We start from the raw sequence: 18,371 nt of genomic DNA, 5'->3' as shown, positions 1-18,371 counted from the left end.
CATTCTTATGATCCCTAGGGTTTTCAATCTTTAAATTCTATCAACTTATGTTTAAGGTTTCAAGGCCTTAAGTATTTGTATGTTCAGCTAGATTGATTCAAGCAATCTAAACAATCTTAAACCTCAATTCAAACAAGAAATCAAACAAGCAAGATCAATTTCAAAATCGGTCACTAGCTTCTTTTAGGGTTTAGGGTTTTCGATTCCTTGATTAGGGTTTGCCATGTTTCAGATTTAATCAATCAACATACAATCAGGTTCTAATTGGAATCGATTTATGTTTCTAGTTTAGGAGATTGTCGATTTTAATCGTAGGGTTTCTTTTAGGGTTTCATCAAAACATTGTTTCCATAATGATGGAATTAGGGTTCTTATTTTTTTTTTCTAGGTTCTCAGATTGTGTTTATACCTTTGTTTCGTAGGGGATTTAGAACCGGACCACCTGAGAATGGATGAAACTTCGAGCTGAGAGGAACGGACGCTTGCTGCCTCCTATCGGGTCGCAGATGGAATCGATCGCGGGCTGGAGGCGTCTCGGCTGCGAGCTGTTCGGGGATCGGATCGTCTCGGGTCGGAACGGACGTCTGCTGCCTCCTATCGGGTCGCGGATGGGGTCGATCGCGGGCTGGAGGCGTCTCGGCTGCGAGCTGTTCGGGGATCGGATCGTCTCGGGTCGGTCGCGGACTTCGGGTTCAATCGCGAGCTGGATGGCGGTTCTTCTGATCTGAAACGTGATCTGAGAAGCTTTGGGATTCAAGATGGATCTCCTGAGTTCTTGGATGAACTAAGAACAAGATTAGGATTATGGTTTAGGTTTTGGGTCGCCGGTTTAGGCTTTTAGGTTTCGATTTTGGTCTCAGGGTTCAGAGGCTATCGTGCTGATAACGTGTTGTAAACAAAGGGGAAATCGTGTGTGTTATTACTCAATCAAAGTGTTTCCTTATATAGGGGTTACAAGGAATAGATAAAAGGAAAGAGTACAAATTATTATCCTAAAGGAAAAAGTGAAACTTCTTAAAGATAATCATGAAGAGATAAATGAAAACATCCTAATACTAAAGTCGGCCACTCTCTCTCCCTTTTGGTCCGCCGACTCTCTCTCTCTCCATGGGCCACGGTTTGGCCATTTGGTTACTAGCAATCCACATTGTTCATAACAAATTGTTCATAACAAGTTTTTATTTTATTCAGACATTATTTTGTTCACTCATAACAACCCACAAAGAGATCAAAATGCTCAAACTGGAACCAACCAAGTGCAAGCAATCTCACAAATCCATTTGATCAAGTACTCAACAAGTGTGTCCTCCACGAACCACAACATCTCACTGCTGCAACTGATCATATACATTGTAAATAAGCCAACCTTCAATAGCAGCAGCTTCGAGACGATCATTACCCCCAGCTTCATCCCACTTAGACTGAATCGAATCAAGCCTGCTCATATCATACCAAAGTATCTTATGAGCCAACTCTCTCGTCCCAAGAAACTCAACGATCGGAGTCCCTCTAGCTTTAGCAGCTAACTTCCCAATCTCCAAGGAGCTTCTGATCACAATCCCGTGATTCTCCTTAAGCAGAACAAGGTCTTCCTCGATCTGGACGCCGACGAACGTGACGAACTTGGAAGCGAAGAAGCGGTAGAGATCCTTGAGATTGTCGGTGAAGGGGTTTGGGAGGCGGAGGAAGAGGCAGAAGTTCTTGGTGCTTAGCTTCACAGAGGAGAGACGCCACTCTGACTTTGCGTCGAGAGATTTGACGTCCCAGTAGAGGTCGAAGACTATGGCTCTGTTACCGTTCCAGACGCAGTCTTCTAGGAGACGGGAGAGGTATGGAGAGATGTCGGTTGAGGATTCGACGTCGATGGCTTTGGTCTGGATCCAGTAACCGTCGACCATAGCGAACCCTGGCCCATCAAAGTTGGCCATGTGATAGGAAACTACACATCAACACAGAGTGACATAATAATACAAAGTTCAATTAGCTGTTTGTTGTAAATGTGCTCAAAGATGGAATGTAAAATAATCTGATAAAGCAAAGCCATGAATCAGGTCAACTAATCTAAGACAAATGTGTTAATGGGTGTTTACTAGAGGAGCTAATCAAGTCTTTTACAATGTTTATATGCGAAAACGTAAGACCTTTACAAATTGCAAAAAAAATATCGATCAGAGAGAGAGAGAGAGAGAGAGAAAAGATAATCCACGAATCAAACTCGTCAGATGGAACGGACAGAAGAGAGGAAGAAGAAGAAGAGGAAGACAAACCTTTGAGATTTCGCTGCGACAAAGGTTGATCTCGTAAACGGAGAGAGAGAGAAAGATGAGAAGAAGACGAAGTAGGACATGACTGCGCGAGTGAAAGATACATACGCCTTCCCAGCGGATGACACGTGTCTGGAATGTTTATAGCGCATATGCGGGTGTCGTCAGACCCATTGGGCTTCGGTGTTTTTGGGCAAGGCCCAGTTTTGCTAAACCCATAGTTTAAGACTGTCGATTGTTTAAAGACTGTTTTAAGTTTTAACTTTCAAGTGCTGTTGCCTTGTTGGTGGCATAAGAAACTCTTTGTTATGATCCATTTTTCTAATATTTTCATCTCTTTTGATGAAATATTATGAGATCAAAATTGTATTCTCGTGGAGAGAGCTATCGCCACCCCCAGGGAATTTCTCATATATGTTTTAAGCTTAAATGTTTTCACGGCCTGCCCTTCATATCCTTCAAGCTTCGATTCAAATGTATGAAGAAGTTGGCGTTCTGACGAAGACCAAATAGAATACTGAAAGAGGAAGGGAAATTTTTTTATCAAGATCAACAAAACATGGAGATTAGATGAGAGAAAAAAGTACTAAGTGAACAAATTAAATTTTCAAGAAGTCTTCATTTGATGGGTCATTGTAGTCATAAAGTAGATAAATCCAGAAGCTCAATTAGGGAGACATAACACTGATATTTACCAAATTTGATTCCAAACTTGTCCTAAACACAAAGCAAAATAGGAAGAAAGAGAGATGTTTAGAATGATACCAGTGATTTGTCTTTTTTTTCTTTTTTTCTTTTTGTTAACACCAGTGATTGTCTGAAGAGTTTTTAAGGGACTTGCACCAAGAGAACAAGATTGAGAAATTTCAAATGTTTTTTTATCAAACAATTTTGCCAAAGAGAAACGGTGTTTTCATACAAAGCAACTGGAACGATTCCATTATAAATATTCCAGCAAACATATATCTCTACATGTCGGCCACTGATGATCCAAATCCAATGTCAAATGAGAATTTGATGCAGGTTAACTCCTTGTGCCCATCAAGCATCTTCATTTTAAGTGAGTATGGACCCTATGACAAATAAAAGGATTAGATTACTCAGAATCCGAATAACAAAATGTTTGCTATGATATATATATATATATATATAATAGACTAATGATCATATCACGCAATTTTGACAAACGTTGGGCTCTAACTTCTTCCCTCCACTCATGACAGATACTAGCCTGTTTGTTTTGTTATACTATAGGTAGAATAACATCAAATTCAAATGAGCCTAATGAATAAAGGTGTCACTATATGATATCCACAATGAAGGCTTCAAAGTAATATACTTACAGGAGGAGTATAACCGGGCATAACTTGCGAGTGTGCTACCAAGAAGTCTCCAATTGCGACAGGACAGTTGGTCTCATCACAAAGATCATGTGTCTCAGAATGAATATGCCATCCAAAGTATGAAACTTCGATCACCAGCTTTCCCTTTGAGATCACATTGTCTTCATATATACGAAGCAAACACAAATCAAAAACAAAAAAAAAACTTTGGATGCATGAACAAGGACAATGCAAAGACCATTCTGAGAACACAAGAAGTTGTAACATTTGATAACAAATATAGAGATTATTATAGAACAAAATATTGACAAAAAATAATTATAGAACAAAACATCAAAAGAATTGAACAAGCAAAGATCTATGTTTTATAGGTAATTCAATGTGTGCAAGCCTGACTGTCAGAACAAGAAATGAAAAACAAAACTGATGTACCTGTGTTAGAAGCAAGGCTGAAAGTAACTTGCTCGCCTCGAGCAATAGGATAAGGCGATATATCAACTCCTTGAACCTTTACTTGATACTGTGCGTTATCATCTACAACCAAACACATTACAAATCAGATAGAGATTCTACTTCTTTTATCCAGAACTGGATCCTTGGTCAACGCACTATCTAAATCCTATCGAATTACCATAACAAACTCACTAGAAGGTACAGTTTGGCAATCAAGAGTCAATGAAGAACATAGGAGAATTAGTACATACCGCAGTACTTGACATCGGTGGCTCTGACAATCGTTGAGATGAACAGAAAACAAGAGATAGCCAGAAAAAATCTCGACATAATTGAGTGATAGATTCTCGGAGAAAAAAATGCGAATGTTTTAGAGTTTCAGATGATGATTGGAGGACGAGGAGACAAACAAGCAAAGAGACAGGACACACATACGGAATCAGAGGATTCTCATTTCACAAGTAATGTCGGATTGATCTTAACCGTTCATTTAGACATGTCTTTAAATCCTCTAGATAGACGGCTTAGATTTCGCAGCAAATATTTTTTTGCAGTGGATTTAGCAGTGAACAAACCGTTACTATTATCTTTTTTCCTATCGGCAGGTGAGAATTATTATCATTTATTTATTTTAGTTATTTTCTTTTTAACCATTACCACTTGGCACGAAACGTAGTTGGAATTTGCCAGCTCAGATTTGACTCTATTTAATAATACAACACATAAATAATAATTAGTTATTTGAAAGAAAAAAAATAACTCCTTCTCTTTTCTTACACGAAATCTAAAAATTCTAACAAAGATATTTCTCTAAATATTAATTAACTGACTCTAATTAATTCCCCGAATTTCATTAATTAATTCTACTACTATCAATGTGATCAGAAACCATGATAAAACCATCCCCTTCTTTAAGTCCTAGATCAATTTTTATATTCCTCGCAAACCACAACCAATTGTCCTTGTTTTCTACTTGTACCACAGCCCATGCAATAGGATATATCGCATTATCAGCATCACGACCCATAGCAACCAACAACTGCCCTTTTAACTTTGACTTTAAGAAACACCCATCTACTCCTATTAGAGGCCTACAATTTTCTTTCCAAGTCTTCCTAAGAATGTTGAAACAGACATAAAATCTCTTAAAAACATCTATACCATCCTCATTTCTCACGCAATCTAGCTCAACAGAAGAGTTCTCGTTGGAGACCATTATCTCCCTGCAGTAATCACGGAGGCGTCTGAACTGCTCATCATACTCTCTTTCAATCCACCTAATAGCTTTGTTCCTAGCATGTTGACACTGAGGTCTTGTCACTGTAAGTTTCCATTTTTCCATAATCAACTCCTCTATCTTCATAGGCATAAAGTACTCGGGTTCTTCTCGGATCTTGTCAACAAACAAACGAGCTATTACCGGAACTTTTAGCATCTCACAAGTGCCTGTAGGGACACAGCTATGAGCTTTCTTCATGTTCTTAACTTGCCATTTGTTAGGAGACTTAATCGAGGTTGAGCAGTAGATGCGCCAAGAACAACCTTTCCCATCACAGACAAACTCAAGTTTCGTTTTGTCATAACGATTCTGCTTGATGTTCAGACCTGTACGCAGAGCATAATCAAGCACAGCTTCCTTAAACATAATTCCATTGATGAAAACTTGGCCTTCATACAAATTTCCACTTCCTCTCTTAATATGGCTGCGCTTGTCCACTGTCCGTTGGATTTCTTCTCCATCTTCATCTTCATCTGTTTCAGGATATACATTATGCATGACTGAACCTTCATCGACAAAGTCAAAAACATATTTCTCTATGTTGTAATCGTTACGCTCTCTGCGATCTTCACCATCAGAGTCAATATCAGGAGGAACAGAGTTGGGATTTGACGGGTCGAATTCTGGCACAGTATCCCAATCAATAGGCACATCGTTCCACTGATTCGAAGCCATAGTTGATTTCTGCAAAATTGATGAACACAATTACAAATCATTATCTGAACCGACAGAGATAAATAGGAACAAGAGGAGTTGTCGAAATCACCTTAGGTGTATATGTCGACGAAAAATACCACCGGCGAAGTGACGACTTCGATGATTCTATCAGGTTGTAGATTGTCGCAAGTGAGAGGATTTGGAATTGGGAATTTAGGTTTTTCAATTTACGGGTTTAGAAACATGGGTTAGGGTTGGGGTATTAGTTCGGGTCATTAAGTCATGTAAAGCCGGTTAACTCTCTCTAATCGGGTCGTTTCGGGTTAATTATGTTGGCCATTGGTTTATATTAACTCAACAGATAGTAAACCAAGCCCAATCTTCGTCTGTGGGGATTCGTGTTTCGAACTTTCGAAATGGGGGGGAATAGGTTGCGATAGTTAAACTGTGTGCACTTAAGACGCGCTTGAAAGATTGTGTGGAACTGCTGCTATATGATACTTTGTGTGTGGAAATAGGTCGTTTACCCGTGTTTTATTAATCATAACATGAGTTCCTTTATATAAAGATTACAAGTCATAAGAAAAGGAAAGTATCCAAAAACCTAAATCAACTAGGATTAAGAGAAGGGCAAATCTCCAAAATAGCACATTTCTAAGTTTATATCACAAAAGTTTACCCTTTTTTTTTTTTGGAAAACTGTAATTACGTGGGTTTTCAGGCTACATTAAATATGATATGAATCATACTTTTTAATGTTGGGCCGCTGGTGTGAGGCCCATAACTCAAAAGGCTTGTCTTATTTGACTACTCGGAGACACGTCTTAACAAATCGGAGGGAGAAGACTCCAGTTTAGAAGTTTACTCTCTGACAGATGGCTAGATTCCTCCTCCTCCTCTGTTTCCTCCTCGCGGCAGCGCTTACGTCATCCCTGACATCCGCCGGTGACGACAACCATGTCTACTCGCCTTGCTCAGATTCCACCGTCGCGGTCGGCGATGGATTCACTTTCGGAATTGCCTTCGCGGCGAAAGACTCTTTCCTTGGCACCAACCGTTCCGTTCAGTACTCTCCTTGCGATCGTCGCCGCCTCTCGCTCAACGGAAACTCTGAGCTGGCCGTATTCAGACCTAAAGTCGATGAGATCACGCTCCTCACCATCAATACCTCTTCAAGTTCCTCTAGTTACCGCCCGGTTAGGTTCTCGTCTCTCTCTGATCTGTCGTGGTGAATTTAGGGTTTCGATTGCAGGTTCTGATCTATTGTTGATTGGATCGGAGTTTAGTTGACTTGTCAAGATCTCAGCTTATAAAGTTGGCAACTTTGCTCTGTTGACAAGCTTTGGTAGTTGTATGGGTGCTAAGCTGTTGGATCGACATCTCTTGTATGATAGAATCAGTTTTTTTTTTGTCATCTGTAATAAAGGTTTTGGAAAGTAATCTCTGTTTTTGAAAGGTTTGGTTTGTTTCTGTTTTGTTGTTTTAGTGATATGAGATGTTGAAAACAGAGTTTTGTCCTGACATATTCCTGTCGGCAGGGGATAAGCAGGTTAAGTTATGATGTGCATGATAGAATAAGCTTTTGTCAAATGTAATAAAGGTTTTGGAAACTAATGTCAGGTTTCTTTCTGTGTTGGTTGTTTTAGTGAGATGAGATGTTGTAAACAGAGTTCTGTCCTGTCAGGATCCTGTTGCTTAGAAGTAGAGGTCTTTGAAATGTGTGTGTGTTAGTTTACAAAGTTACTGGTTTTGATAATGATACTTTGTGATTACAGGATTCCTCAAAGGGATATATGGTAGCGTTCGCTGGTGCAAAATACGCTGCGAGATCAGTTCCAATTATGGTTGCAGACAACGATCACGTCGTCACAAGCTTCACCCTTGTAAATCGATGTCTAGATTTTTCATATTTTTTAATGGAAATTTCTACCTCTATCGTCTGTATTAATGTTTATTTTGTTTAATTATTTTTGTTAAATGTCCAGGTTCTTGAGTTCCAAAAGGGCAGGCTTGAGAACTTGTTCTGGAAGAAAGACGGATGCTCCAAATGCACTGGAGACGCGAAGTTCGTGTGCCTCAACAAAGAGGAATGCGCAATCAAAAGACAAAGCTGCACGAACCAAGGAGGGCAAGTGGATTGTAGCTTGGGGATCCAGTTGGCGTTTTCAGGCACGGATAAGCATTACACCGCGTTGAACTCTTGGTACGAGGTTGCTAATCTGAAGCAGTACTCGCTTTATGGCCTCTACTCTAATCTTAAGGATTCACTAAGCAGCCAGTTCAGTAACATCTTCTGATGAGTTTCTTTCTCCTTTGTGTGTTGTTACTTTTTTGTAACTTTGTATTATTTCTCTCCTGCTTTTGTGTGTTTAATTATTTTGTCTCTTGCTCGCATGATTTTATGCTATATATATTCTGTATTTTATTCCTTGGATTGTAACTTTTCATGAAGTTAATAGTCAGATATATACTTGGAAGTTAATAAACATGTCTTTCACGAAAATGTATAGGTAGTGTACAATATTGTTTTTAAGTATACAATGTTCTGATTTTCCCAAATGGACATTGGTTGATTATTGATTAGTTGGACAAAGTGTTCTAAAAATCGGTATAGTCGGCTTCTGAATAGACAGATACCTAGTTTTAAAAAAAAAAATCATTTAGACGTTAGAAAAATAGATATAAGCGTCTGACTAAACACTAATCTTGTATAAGGCGTCTGGCCACCGTCTAGTGATTTCTTGAACATCGGACATCATGGTTATTCAAAATAACAAAAGATAATAAAGATCTATAAATCCAAAAGCATACAAACACAAAACATAAACTGGAAGCAGGAAAAACAAACATGCAAACATAGTTTCAAAGAAATTCATACCAAATTTAATACATTATACATTTCTACATATCTAGAAATGATGATTGTTAATTCCCGGGTAATCCATAATATAACTAGGATCAAATGAGCTAGCACCAACATTACCTTCTTCGGCGGTTGTTCCATTTCCTGGTGCTAGTGTCTCTGGAAAGAAAACATTGTTGATAGCGTTGCTTCGTTCCTCATGGCTTATGAAATCAAAAGGGTATGGGTGAGACACTGGTCCAACAAAATCAGGGCAGGCCAAGATTGGTGGAAAAGCCGGCGCCATTTCCAAATTATGGTCTCCATTGCTACTACTTCCCTGATATGGATGATAACTCTGATAACATCTAGGGTCTAAAGTGCTGTTGTTGTAAGATGCCATGTTCATCATGATTTGTTGATGACTTTGAGGGGAAGGTTGCTTCAAAGATGGGAAAATCCATTTATCCATCAAGTAGTAGGTTTGCTTCTCCTTTGAAGCACCAATGCTAGCCATGTTCACCTCTTCATAAGTCTTCCTAGCTCTCTCATTTTCCTGGCTGCCTCCTGTGGTGGTCCTAAACTCCTTGACCTGGTCTTCAAATGGATACACCGGTGGATCGCGAAGAGGACAATGCTGAACCGAACCTACCTTCTTCCTCAAATGCATGATGGCGTCCTTTGAGAAAGAGATCAATGAATAGATCTCCTTCACGTCAAGATCATCAAGTTTAGGGAAGCTGCTTAGCTGCACCTTCAACTGATCCATCATACACTCCTCGTTCTCCTTCTGAGTCTTCTTCCTCAAATTCTCATGAACCTTCCATGTCTTCTCCTTCAGATACGACTCCAGACTCGTCTCATTCTTCTTCTTCGTGAACGCCGGCAAGGCATCGAAGTCTTTGAGGAGGTTACGAGCCGCCTCAGCAGATGGCCACACCATTGGTTCAACCTCTTTAGGGGAGAACATAATCAAACAAGCTTTTACATCACATAATGTTGATATTTCTTTTACCTTTTTCACTAACCCCGACCTCCTTTTCTTCAACGTTATTGCTCTAGATTTTTCATTTTCCATCAACGCAAGTTTTACCTTCTTTGTCATGATTGATCACTCTTTGAGTTTGATCTCTCTTTTTAGTTTTATTTTTTTGGGTTGTGTGAGAAGATACTGCTTTTGCAGATTCTTTTATGGTAGAAAAAAAGAGGTTGTTGAGAGTTTGTGATAAAATATATCACACGCCAAATTAGTGGTCATAGTCAAAATACAATTTAACTAATTTGTTAACAAGAATACCAAATTAATTTATGTTCAAAGATGGGAGAAAATTATAATTCGTGACATAGTCAATCCAATGAATTTATTACTTATTAATAATAATTAACACATTGAATAATATGTATTTATGGAAGCACCGTAGGCTAATGGTTAAGGTTTAAAGACTTCTACACCCAGGTCTGGGGTTCAAATCCCAGACTATGCAATTACTATGCAATTTATTGTAGATTACATGAAATCTAGATTTGAAGTCCCGGAGAGAGCGATTTATTAAACAATTATGCAGACTACGGAAGAAAGATTTATAAGGGATCTTCAACATAGTGCAAGTAAATCTGGTCAGACGTGGATCTTCATAGGACGGCCCAGGTGATGCAGTTAAGCGTAGATCTTCATAAAGCAGGTAGTATTGTCGGTTATCGAATGATATATGTAATCTTTCTCATATCGTAATTGATCATAATATAAATTAGCGTTAAAAAAATAATAATATGTATTTATGATTTTTAGTCAAAATATTTTACGATTCAATAGTGGTTATCTAATTTGTAAACAAGAATGCAGAACTTTAATTTATGTTCGAAATATATAACTGTTGTCACCGAATGCATGTAATCAGGCCCGGTCCAGAGAGTAGGCTACATAAGCAGCTGCTTAGGGCTCCTGACCCATATTTTACAAATTTACATTACCAACTATCATTATTTGGATATTTGCTAAATTAGCTTGGGGGTCCATACTAAAATTTTTAATGTTACGGGCTGCATGTAATGACTAAAACTAACAAGTACGACATTTTTATATCATTATATAACGATCATTATTTATTTGAAACTAAATCATCTTAAACAACTAAAATTTTAAAAACCATTGATATAATCCATGTGATAGTTTAATAGCGACTCGTAGTTGGAAAAGCTATGGCAGTGTGTCAAATTACTCTACTTCACTCTTTTTTTTGCTTCCAGCTAGATCTCCTGATACCAATGTTCAAGAAAGCGCTAGACGTTAATCATGAAGTGACTCAACGCGTAGTGACTAAAAACAAAACTGATGCTTAAAACATTAGCTAAGCAGCTTAGACGTTCATAAATTATAATAATATAGTAAATATATGTAATATTTTATGTTAATATCATTATTTACTAATAATAAAATTTATATTATTTATTTTCATTAAATTTTACACTATAATATATTTATTATTATATTTTGTGAATAATAAATTATATATTATTATTATAATATTATTACAATATTATAATTCTCTCAGCCGTTTAGAAGGTAATCGTCATGGTTTTATAAAGCTTATAATGTCTAAGCACTGCCTAGACGGCTGCATAGAACGCTGTCCCGTCGCTTTCTTGAACACTGTCTAATGCTTCTCTTTCCACTTTACAGTATGTTTCAACTTTCTAGCACATCATATTCCAACTTGCAAAAATAGAAAGACTAATACGTATAGTTTTTGTGTTACCGGTTGATCTTAATCTAACCTTGTTTAATTCGACATGCTTATATACTTCAACGACACACAAGAACAAACGATAGAAAAAAAAAAGAAATATATCCCCAACATAGATAGATACAGGAAATAATCTACTTAATTTCTTATTTAACCCAAAGATTTGACATTTTCCCAATAAAAATCAAATAAAAAGGTGGTTCACAAAAAAACTCAGCAGTAATAAGTAGAAACACAATGCTGGTTTGATGAAAAAGTTTTCAAAGAAAGAATATATTTGCAAACTACAAAACTCACTTCAACGTAACAGAAGACGCCTTGCCTGAGGAGGACTTGGTGGTGGCACTTGACCTTGAGCTGGCGGACTTCCACCACCGCCACCTCCACCTCCGCCTCCGTTTGTCTGCCATGGTTTAACAACAGCAAGAACGACAACAACTATGATGATGATGAGAATGATAATGGCGTAACATGTCCATTTACGGGTATTCTTCTGGTAAACCCGAGCGGTATGTAGCTGCTCTGTTCCTCCTCGGATGAAAGAGCTGGCTCGGCCCACGTGGCTCTCGATGTCATCTAACTGAGCTCCCTGGTGCTCGACCAGCACGGCCATGTCTAGAAACACTTGGTGAAGCTCCTTGAGATTCTTCTCAATGTCTTTAACCGCATCATGCCTTTCTTGGATCTCGTTAATGGTGTCTAAGACCCTTCCTCTTCCTTGTTCTTGTATTGCTTTCTGCAAGAACCTCTCACTTTCTCCTGTAATAAAACAGTTAAATGAGTCCCCCAATGTTACACACCGCTCATATTCGAACGTGTCTAGTTTTCAGCGAACAATTCCTTTTAATTCATATACCTATAAACTAGCACAAGAAAAAAAAATTCAAACTAACACTCGGTAAGAACCGTGAATTCTGTTTTGAGTATTGCAAAATAATATCAAAACAATATTGATGCGGCTGTATCTTGGGATATAAAATTCGCACACAACTACTATGTATTACAGCCGATAGTGGAATTAAATAAAACATAATTCCCTCAAATAGTTTTTTTAAGTTTTTATCACAAAATAGTCTTCAAGAAAACCACCAAAATAACTTTTTTTTTATTTTGAAAATTTTAATATCTTTTTTTACTTTTTTTTTTAATTTGAAACTCTATCCCCCAAACCTTACCCATTAACTCTAAACCCTAAGTTTAGATTAGTTAACTTTATCCTTTATTAAAACTTATTTTGTCTTTTTTTTCTTTTGACAGCAAGCTGACTCATATTGACTCTGTAAACCAAATCGGTAACTCCGCATCCATGTGAACGACGAAGGACTTTGTTTCCTAGCACTACGTGCTAAGCTGTCCGCCCGTAGGTTTTCCGTTCGGGGTACATGAACGATGTCTGAGTTGTGGAAACTTCTTTTTAAAAGCCTAATATCTTTCAGATAGCTTTCAAATGCTGGCCATTCTTCTGGTTCCGAAACCATCTTCACCAGTTGTGAACAATCCGTTGCAAATGTGACCTGAAACGGTCTTAAATTCTTCATACATTCCATTGCCCATATGAGTGCTTCCACCTCCGAATGCAGGGGTGATAGACATGCTCTGACATTTCTTGCCCCTAATAAGCCATCAAAGCCCGATAATGTGCTATACCAGCCTTGTCCGGAGAATACTTCCTTATTCTTCCATGATCCATCTATAAAGCACCATCGTCCCTGAGTCACTAGTGTAGAACTGGTTTGTACCTGGTGCTCTCTCGTTGGATCATTTGCTACCTGTGCCTCAGCCCAGGTGATGATTCCAATTCTGCCATTTGAAGTGTTTCTCTTGGATCAATATCCAAGTTCCTAAAAACTTTGTTATTCCGGCCTTTCCATAAATACCATAATATCCATGAAAATTGATGATCATCCATTTTGGGATTGACTCTCCAAAAAAGTGATCCATATTAGCGTAAAAAGAGCTAATAGGGAAGACATTGGGATGCGATGGTATCTTAGATAGAGCCCAAACTTGACGTGCTGGAGGACATTCAAAAAACACATGATTTATTGATTCCTTCAGATTTCCACATCGAACACAACATATATCCCCTTGTATTCCTCTCGCCTTTAGATTTTTCATGACTGCTATACATCTTGAAAGAATTTTTCATAAGAAATGCTTTATCTTTGGAGGGCACCGCACTTTCCAACAAAAAGCTTTTAGTGTATCTACTATGGGCCCATAAAATTCTGGTGGTTTTTCCCTATCAGGGTATACCCGTTGCACTTGATAACCTGATTGGACCGAGTATTTCCCATTGTTAATAAAATGCCATCTATCCCTATCATCCATCTGGTTCCTGCTTAATGAGAGACTTTCAATAATTTTTACATCATGAGGATCCACCAAAGCTCTGATTGCCTGTAAATTCCATGTTCGGGATTCCAGATTAATGAGGGAATCCACTGTGAGGTCCGTGTAACTGTTGTGAAGGTTTTTGTTTGCTGGTTTCGGGAGAGTGGCTGGGATCCAAGGATCATTCCATACTGAAATAGATGAACATGTTCCCACCCTTTTAATTAGTCCTTTACAAACCAGAGATCTAGCAGAAATAATACTCCTCCAACCACGGGGAGTATGAGCGGATCGGTTCCAGTGGTGAGGCATTCCTGTAGTACCGTCCTTTGAAAACTCTTGAAAAAAGAGTATTTGGCTTTTCAATCAGCCGCCACAATTGCTTTCCAAACATTGCCGTATTAAAATCAATAAGATCCTTGAAGCCAAATCCACCATTTTCATTAGGCACACATAATTTATCCTAAGATTTCCAATGCATATCTTTTGTACTTCCTCCTGGACTCCACCAAAACTGAGCGACTACACTTGTTAACTTTTTTACTGTAGCCATCGGTAACCGATAAACAGACTTTACATCGTTTGGCAGAGCCGTGACCACCGATTTAATAATTACCTATTTTCCTCTTTTAGTAAAGAATCTAAAAGTCCATCCATTAACTCTATTATTCAAGCGGTCTTGTACAAAACCAAACACTTGTACCTTAGATCCCCCAAGGCTTTCTGGTAATCCTAAATAAGATCTCATACCTCCTATATTTTAAATTCCGAAAATATCTCTCAATTCCTGACGACTACTTTCTTCAATTTTATGTCCAAATTGAATGAAAGATTTTGGTCATTTTTTTCATTGAGAGTTATTTTTGTGAAAACATTTTAAAAAAAATTGTCCTAGGAAATTTCTTTTAAATAAATAGATCAAACATTGACTTTGTTTATTCATCTATTTTCTTTAAAACTTTTTTTTCTTTCTATAATATTGTTACCAATTATTTTTATTTTCGTGATTTTCAATAAGAATTTTCCAGGTTCTACACATTTATTATGATGAAAGAAAACCATTTTACTAACCTGTAGAAATGAGTCGATCTAACGTTTTCTCGTCAGGATTCTCGCCGGTGACGGTGAAGTACCTCCTCTGTACAGTTTCTCTATACTCAGAGGAGATAAGCTCCCTCAAGCGGTTAAAACTATCCATGGAGTCCTTCAACTTCTTCCTCAGACCATTGAGAAGAGACGTCCGGGTACGATCAGAGGAGGATCCAGGTCCACAACCAGGGAGGCTCCGGTTAGCGGCATTGGATCGATCAAGCGCCTCGAGCTTAACCTTAATCATCTTGGCCTTCTTCAAAGCTACACCGACGTCACCGTCCATCTTGGAGCGGAGATCTTTAACAGCTTGAGCATTGGGAAGAGTCTTGCTCTGCTCGTGAGAGGATTGGAGTGTGTCGTTGACACGATCCAGCTCTTTCAACTCTTCCTTCACAGACTCAACGTCTTCGAAGAACTTGTCGAGGTTCACTCCCGCCGGATGCGCCATCTGAACGCCGGTGCCTTGAGGAGATGGTGCTCCGCTGCTGCGGAAGCGAGTGAACGAGCTTGAAAATAAATCGTTCATCGAGAAAGAGAGATTCAGATCCAACGGAAAGTCGTTATGATTCAACGACACGGTTTATTTATTGAACGACCGAAGAAGGTAGAGAAAGAGAGAGGAAAAGTATAAAATGAATTATTTAACGTCTTAAAAAAGTTTAGGAGGAAGAGGTCAAAAGAGGAGGACTCAATGGTTGACTTTGAAGCTTCCGAGTAAGTATTAAGTAACGATGGCGGCTACGGAAAGGTGAAAGCGAAAGTGAAAGCGTGTGGTGTCTAAGTATGGTAAGCTGATTAAAGTAGTACAACGCACGGTTTACTATATTCAGATTGAAATAAAACATTTGTCCCAAAAAAAAAAATCAAAACATATCTTAAAGAGAAGGAAGGAAATAATAGTTGCTGTTGAAATTTCAAAGACATGTAAAATTATGGGTAATTCTCCCAAATAGTTTTTTTAAAATTCTTTGTCACAAAAATAGTATTCAACGAAAAAATGACCAAAATAATCTATTTTTATTTTAAAATTTTTAATATATATATATATATATATATATATATATATATATATCTTTTTTGAAATTTGAAACTCTACCGCCAAAACTCACTCCTTGATTTTAAACCAAAAGTCTAAATTAGTTAATAGTATGATAAAAATATATTTTTACTTTTTAATAAAACTTATTTTGTCATTTTCTTCATTTATACCTATTTTGTGAAAATAAACTAAAAATTGATATCCCATGAAATTTCTCTAAAATTATCTCACGCCTATTTTTCAGACGAATTCTTAAAATTAAGATATGACAAATTTGTTGATCAAAAAAAGAAGAAGAAGATTTGATTAGTTTTCATGCTATCAGCAAAACGCTGCGTTTGGAATATACATAAGTAGGCATGGGTATTCAAGGTCTCAATCGGGTTTCGGTTTTATCCATTTGAGTTTCGGTTTTTCGGGTTTATCAAAACCAACCCCATTCGGGTTATATAAAAGTTCGGTACGGGACCGGTTCGGGTTCTATCGGGTTCGGGTCGGAGTTGGTAAATCTTCAAAGAACTGGTATAACCCATTGTATTTTTGGGTTCGGGTCCCAATAGGTTCTTCGGTTTAAAAATACCTGATTTGTACCTATTTTGTAACTAAAACATAAACGAAATCGGTTCTTCAGATTTAAAATACATGATTTGTACATATTTTAATAGCCAAAACATAAGTAAAATCGATTCAAAAATAAGAAAAAACATCAAACATGATCATTCAAAATCAAGCGAAAGATAAACATAGTTAGTGATAGAAAGAAACGAGATAAATGAAATCATAAAACAAAAACTAAGTTCTTATGAAAAGAGACACATTATTCAATGAAAACAAAACCAAAATCTAAAAACTTCAGGCTTCAACCGCCACATTCCACCATCAACCTTCATGTAATAGATAATTATTTTAGAAGTTCAATAATATCTTAAAGTATTTTGGATACATATTAAGAATTAAGATCATATTTGGTAGAAGTTCCATTTAGGTATGGATTCGGTTCGGATAATACCCATAACCCAAAATACCAAAAAACATGATACATTCGGTATTTATGTCGGGTTCAGATCGGTTCAGATTCATTTTTATCAAATTGGATTCGGTTCAGATTTTCGGGTTTAGTTTATTTGCCCAGCCCTATACATAAGAACGAGAAAACTAGGCATGGACATTCGGGGTCCCAATCGGGTTTCGGTTTTATCCATTCGGGTTTTGGTTTTTCGGGTTTATCAAAATCAACTACATTCGGGTTATATAAAAGTGGTCAGGGTTAGTAAATCTTCAAAGAACCGGTATAACCCATTGTACTTTCGGGTTTGGGTCCCAATCGGTTCTTTGGTTTTAAAATACCTGATTTGTACCTATTTTGTAACTAAAACATAAATGAAATCGGTTCTTCGGATTTAAAATACATGATTTGTACATATTTTAATAGCCAAAACATAAGTAAAATCGATTCAAAAATAAGAAAAAACATCAAACGTGATCATTCAAAATCAAGCGAAAGATAAACATAGTTAGTGATAGAAAGAAACGAGATAAATGAAATCATAAAACAAAAACTAAGTTCTTATGAAAAGAGACACATTATTCAATGAAAACAAAACCAAAATCTAAAATCTTCAGGCTTCAACCGCCACATTCCACAATCAACCTTCATGTAATAGATAATTATTTTAGAAGTTCAATAATATCTTAAAGTATTTTGGATACATATTAAGAATTAAGATCATATTTGGTAGAAGTTCCATTTAGGTATGGGTTCGGTTCGGATAATACCCATAACCCAAAATACCAAAAGACATGATCCATTCGGTATTTATGTCGGGTTCAGATCGGTTCGGATTCATTTTTATCAGATCGGATTCGGTTCAGATTTTCGGGTTCGGTTTATTTGCCCAACCCTATACATAAGAACGAGAAAACTAGGCATGAGCATTCGGGGTCCCAATCGGGTTTCGGTTTTATCCATTCGGGTTTTGGTTTTTCGGGTTTATCAAAATCAACACCATTCGGGTTATATAAAAGTTCGGTTCGAAACCAATTCGGGTTCTATCGGGTTCGGGTCGGGGTTAGTAAATCTTCAAAGAACCGGTATAACCCATTATACTTTCGGGTTCGGGTCCCAATCAGTTCTTCGGTTTAAAAATACCTGATTTGTACCTATTTTGTAACTAAAACATAAATAAAATCGGTTATTCGGATTTAAAATACATGATTTGTACATATTTTAATAGCCAAAACATAAGTAAAATCGATTCAAAAATAAGAAAAAACATCAAACGTGATCATTCAAAATCAAGCGAAAGATAAACATAGTTAGTGAT

The 18,371-nt window shown here is 37.4% G+C and overlaps 5 protein-coding genes across 5 annotated transcripts; 1 reads left to right on the top strand and 4 right to left on the bottom strand.

Moving 5' to 3' along the window:
* Positions 1-1,161: 1,161 nt before the first annotated feature.
* Positions 1,162-2,373, bottom strand: LOC106343655 (uncharacterized protein At5g06450-like). Its single transcript, XM_013782926.1, has 2 exons — positions 2,268-2,373; positions 1,162-1,939 (listed from the first exon to the last, which is right to left on the bottom strand). The coding sequence occupies exons 1-2, from the start codon at positions 2,368-2,370 to the stop codon at positions 1,326-1,328; spliced, it is 717 nt and encodes a 238-aa protein (XP_013638380.1). The 5' UTR covers positions 2,371-2,373; the 3' UTR covers positions 1,162-1,325.
* Positions 2,374-3,120: 747 nt separating this feature from the next.
* Positions 3,121-4,509, bottom strand: LOC106293063 (putative phosphatidylglycerol/phosphatidylinositol transfer protein DDB_G0282179). Its single transcript, XM_013728739.1, has 4 exons — positions 4,312-4,509; positions 4,040-4,141; positions 3,608-3,768; positions 3,121-3,337 (listed from the first exon to the last, which is right to left on the bottom strand). Exons 1-4 carry the CDS (start codon positions 4,388-4,390, stop codon positions 3,233-3,235), a joined length of 447 nt encoding a protein of 148 aa, XP_013584193.1. The 5' UTR covers positions 4,391-4,509; the 3' UTR covers positions 3,121-3,232.
* Positions 4,510-6,816: 2,307 nt separating this feature from the next.
* On the top strand, positions 6,817-8,484 carry LOC106343668. Its single transcript, XM_013782943.1, has 3 exons — positions 6,817-7,192; positions 7,772-7,879; positions 7,982-8,484. Exons 1-3 carry the CDS (start codon positions 6,872-6,874, stop codon positions 8,291-8,293), a joined length of 741 nt encoding a protein of 246 aa, XP_013638397.1. The 5' UTR covers positions 6,817-6,871; the 3' UTR covers positions 8,294-8,484.
* A 363-nt stretch (positions 8,485-8,847) lies between these two features.
* On the bottom strand, positions 8,848-9,973 carry LOC106294002 (agamous-like MADS-box protein AGL17). Its single transcript, XM_013729623.1, has one exon. It carries the CDS (start codon positions 9,941-9,943, stop codon positions 8,906-8,908), a length of 1,038 nt encoding a protein of 345 aa, XP_013585077.1. The 5' UTR covers positions 9,944-9,973; the 3' UTR covers positions 8,848-8,905.
* Positions 9,974-11,704: 1,731 nt separating this feature from the next.
* On the bottom strand, positions 11,705-15,702 carry LOC106343334 (syntaxin-121-like). The gene is made up of 2 exons (XM_013782515.1): positions 14,988-15,702; positions 11,705-12,341 (listed from the first exon to the last, which is right to left on the bottom strand). Exons 1-2 carry the CDS (start codon positions 15,532-15,534, stop codon positions 11,881-11,883), a joined length of 1,008 nt encoding a protein of 335 aa, XP_013637969.1. The 5' UTR covers positions 15,535-15,702; the 3' UTR covers positions 11,705-11,880.
* Positions 15,703-18,371: the final 2,669 nt, after the last annotated feature.

This window comes from Brassica oleracea, chromosome C5, assembly GCF_000695525.1.
Source record: "Brassica oleracea var. oleracea cultivar TO1000 chromosome C5, BOL, whole genome shotgun sequence".
Classification (NCBI taxonomy): domain Eukaryota; kingdom Viridiplantae; phylum Streptophyta; class Magnoliopsida; order Brassicales; family Brassicaceae; genus Brassica; species Brassica oleracea.
Note: the sequence above shows the minus strand (reverse complement) of the source record. Positions and strands in the feature narration are given on the sequence as shown.

Coding starts and splice junctions, on each gene's coding strand:
- LOC106343655 (XM_013782926.1), bottom strand. CDS start 2,370: ATGTATCTTTCACTCGCGCAGTCATGTCCTACTTCGTCTTCTTCTCAT. Junction 1,940..2,267: donor GTCGCAGCGAAATCTCAAAG/GTTTGTCTTCCT, acceptor GTTGATGTGTAG/TTTCCTATCACATGGCCAAC.
- LOC106294002 (XM_013729623.1), bottom strand. CDS start 9,943: ATGACAAAGAAGGTAAAACTTGCGTTGATGGAAAATGAAAAATCTAGA.
- LOC106343334 (XM_013782515.1), bottom strand. CDS start 15,534: ATGAACGATTTATTTTCAAGCTCGTTCACTCGCTTCCGCAGCAGCGGA. Junction 12,342..14,987: donor AGATCGACTCATTTCTACAG/GTTAGTAAAATG, acceptor GTTTTATTACAG/GAGAAAGTGAGAGGTTCTTG.
- LOC106293063 (XM_013728739.1), bottom strand. CDS start 4,390: ATGTCGAGATTTTTTCTGGCTATCTCTTGTTTTCTGTTCATCTCAACG. Junction 3,769..4,039: donor CAGCCTTGCTTCTAACACAG/GTACATCAGTTT, acceptor GTATATATGAAG/ACAATGTGATCTCAAAGGGA. Junction 3,338..3,607: donor TGCCCGGTTATACTCCTCCT/GTAAGTATATTA, acceptor TATTTGTCATAG/GGTCCATACTCACTTAAAAT.
- LOC106343668 (XM_013782943.1), top strand. CDS start 6,872: ATGGCTAGATTCCTCCTCCTCCTCTGTTTCCTCCTCGCGGCAGCGCTT. Junction 7,193..7,771: donor GTTCCTCTAGTTACCGCCCG/GTTAGGTTCTCG, acceptor TTGTGATTACAG/GATTCCTCAAAGGGATATAT. Junction 7,880..7,981: donor TCGTCACAAGCTTCACCCTT/GTAAATCGATGT, acceptor TTAAATGTCCAG/GTTCTTGAGTTCCAAAAGGG.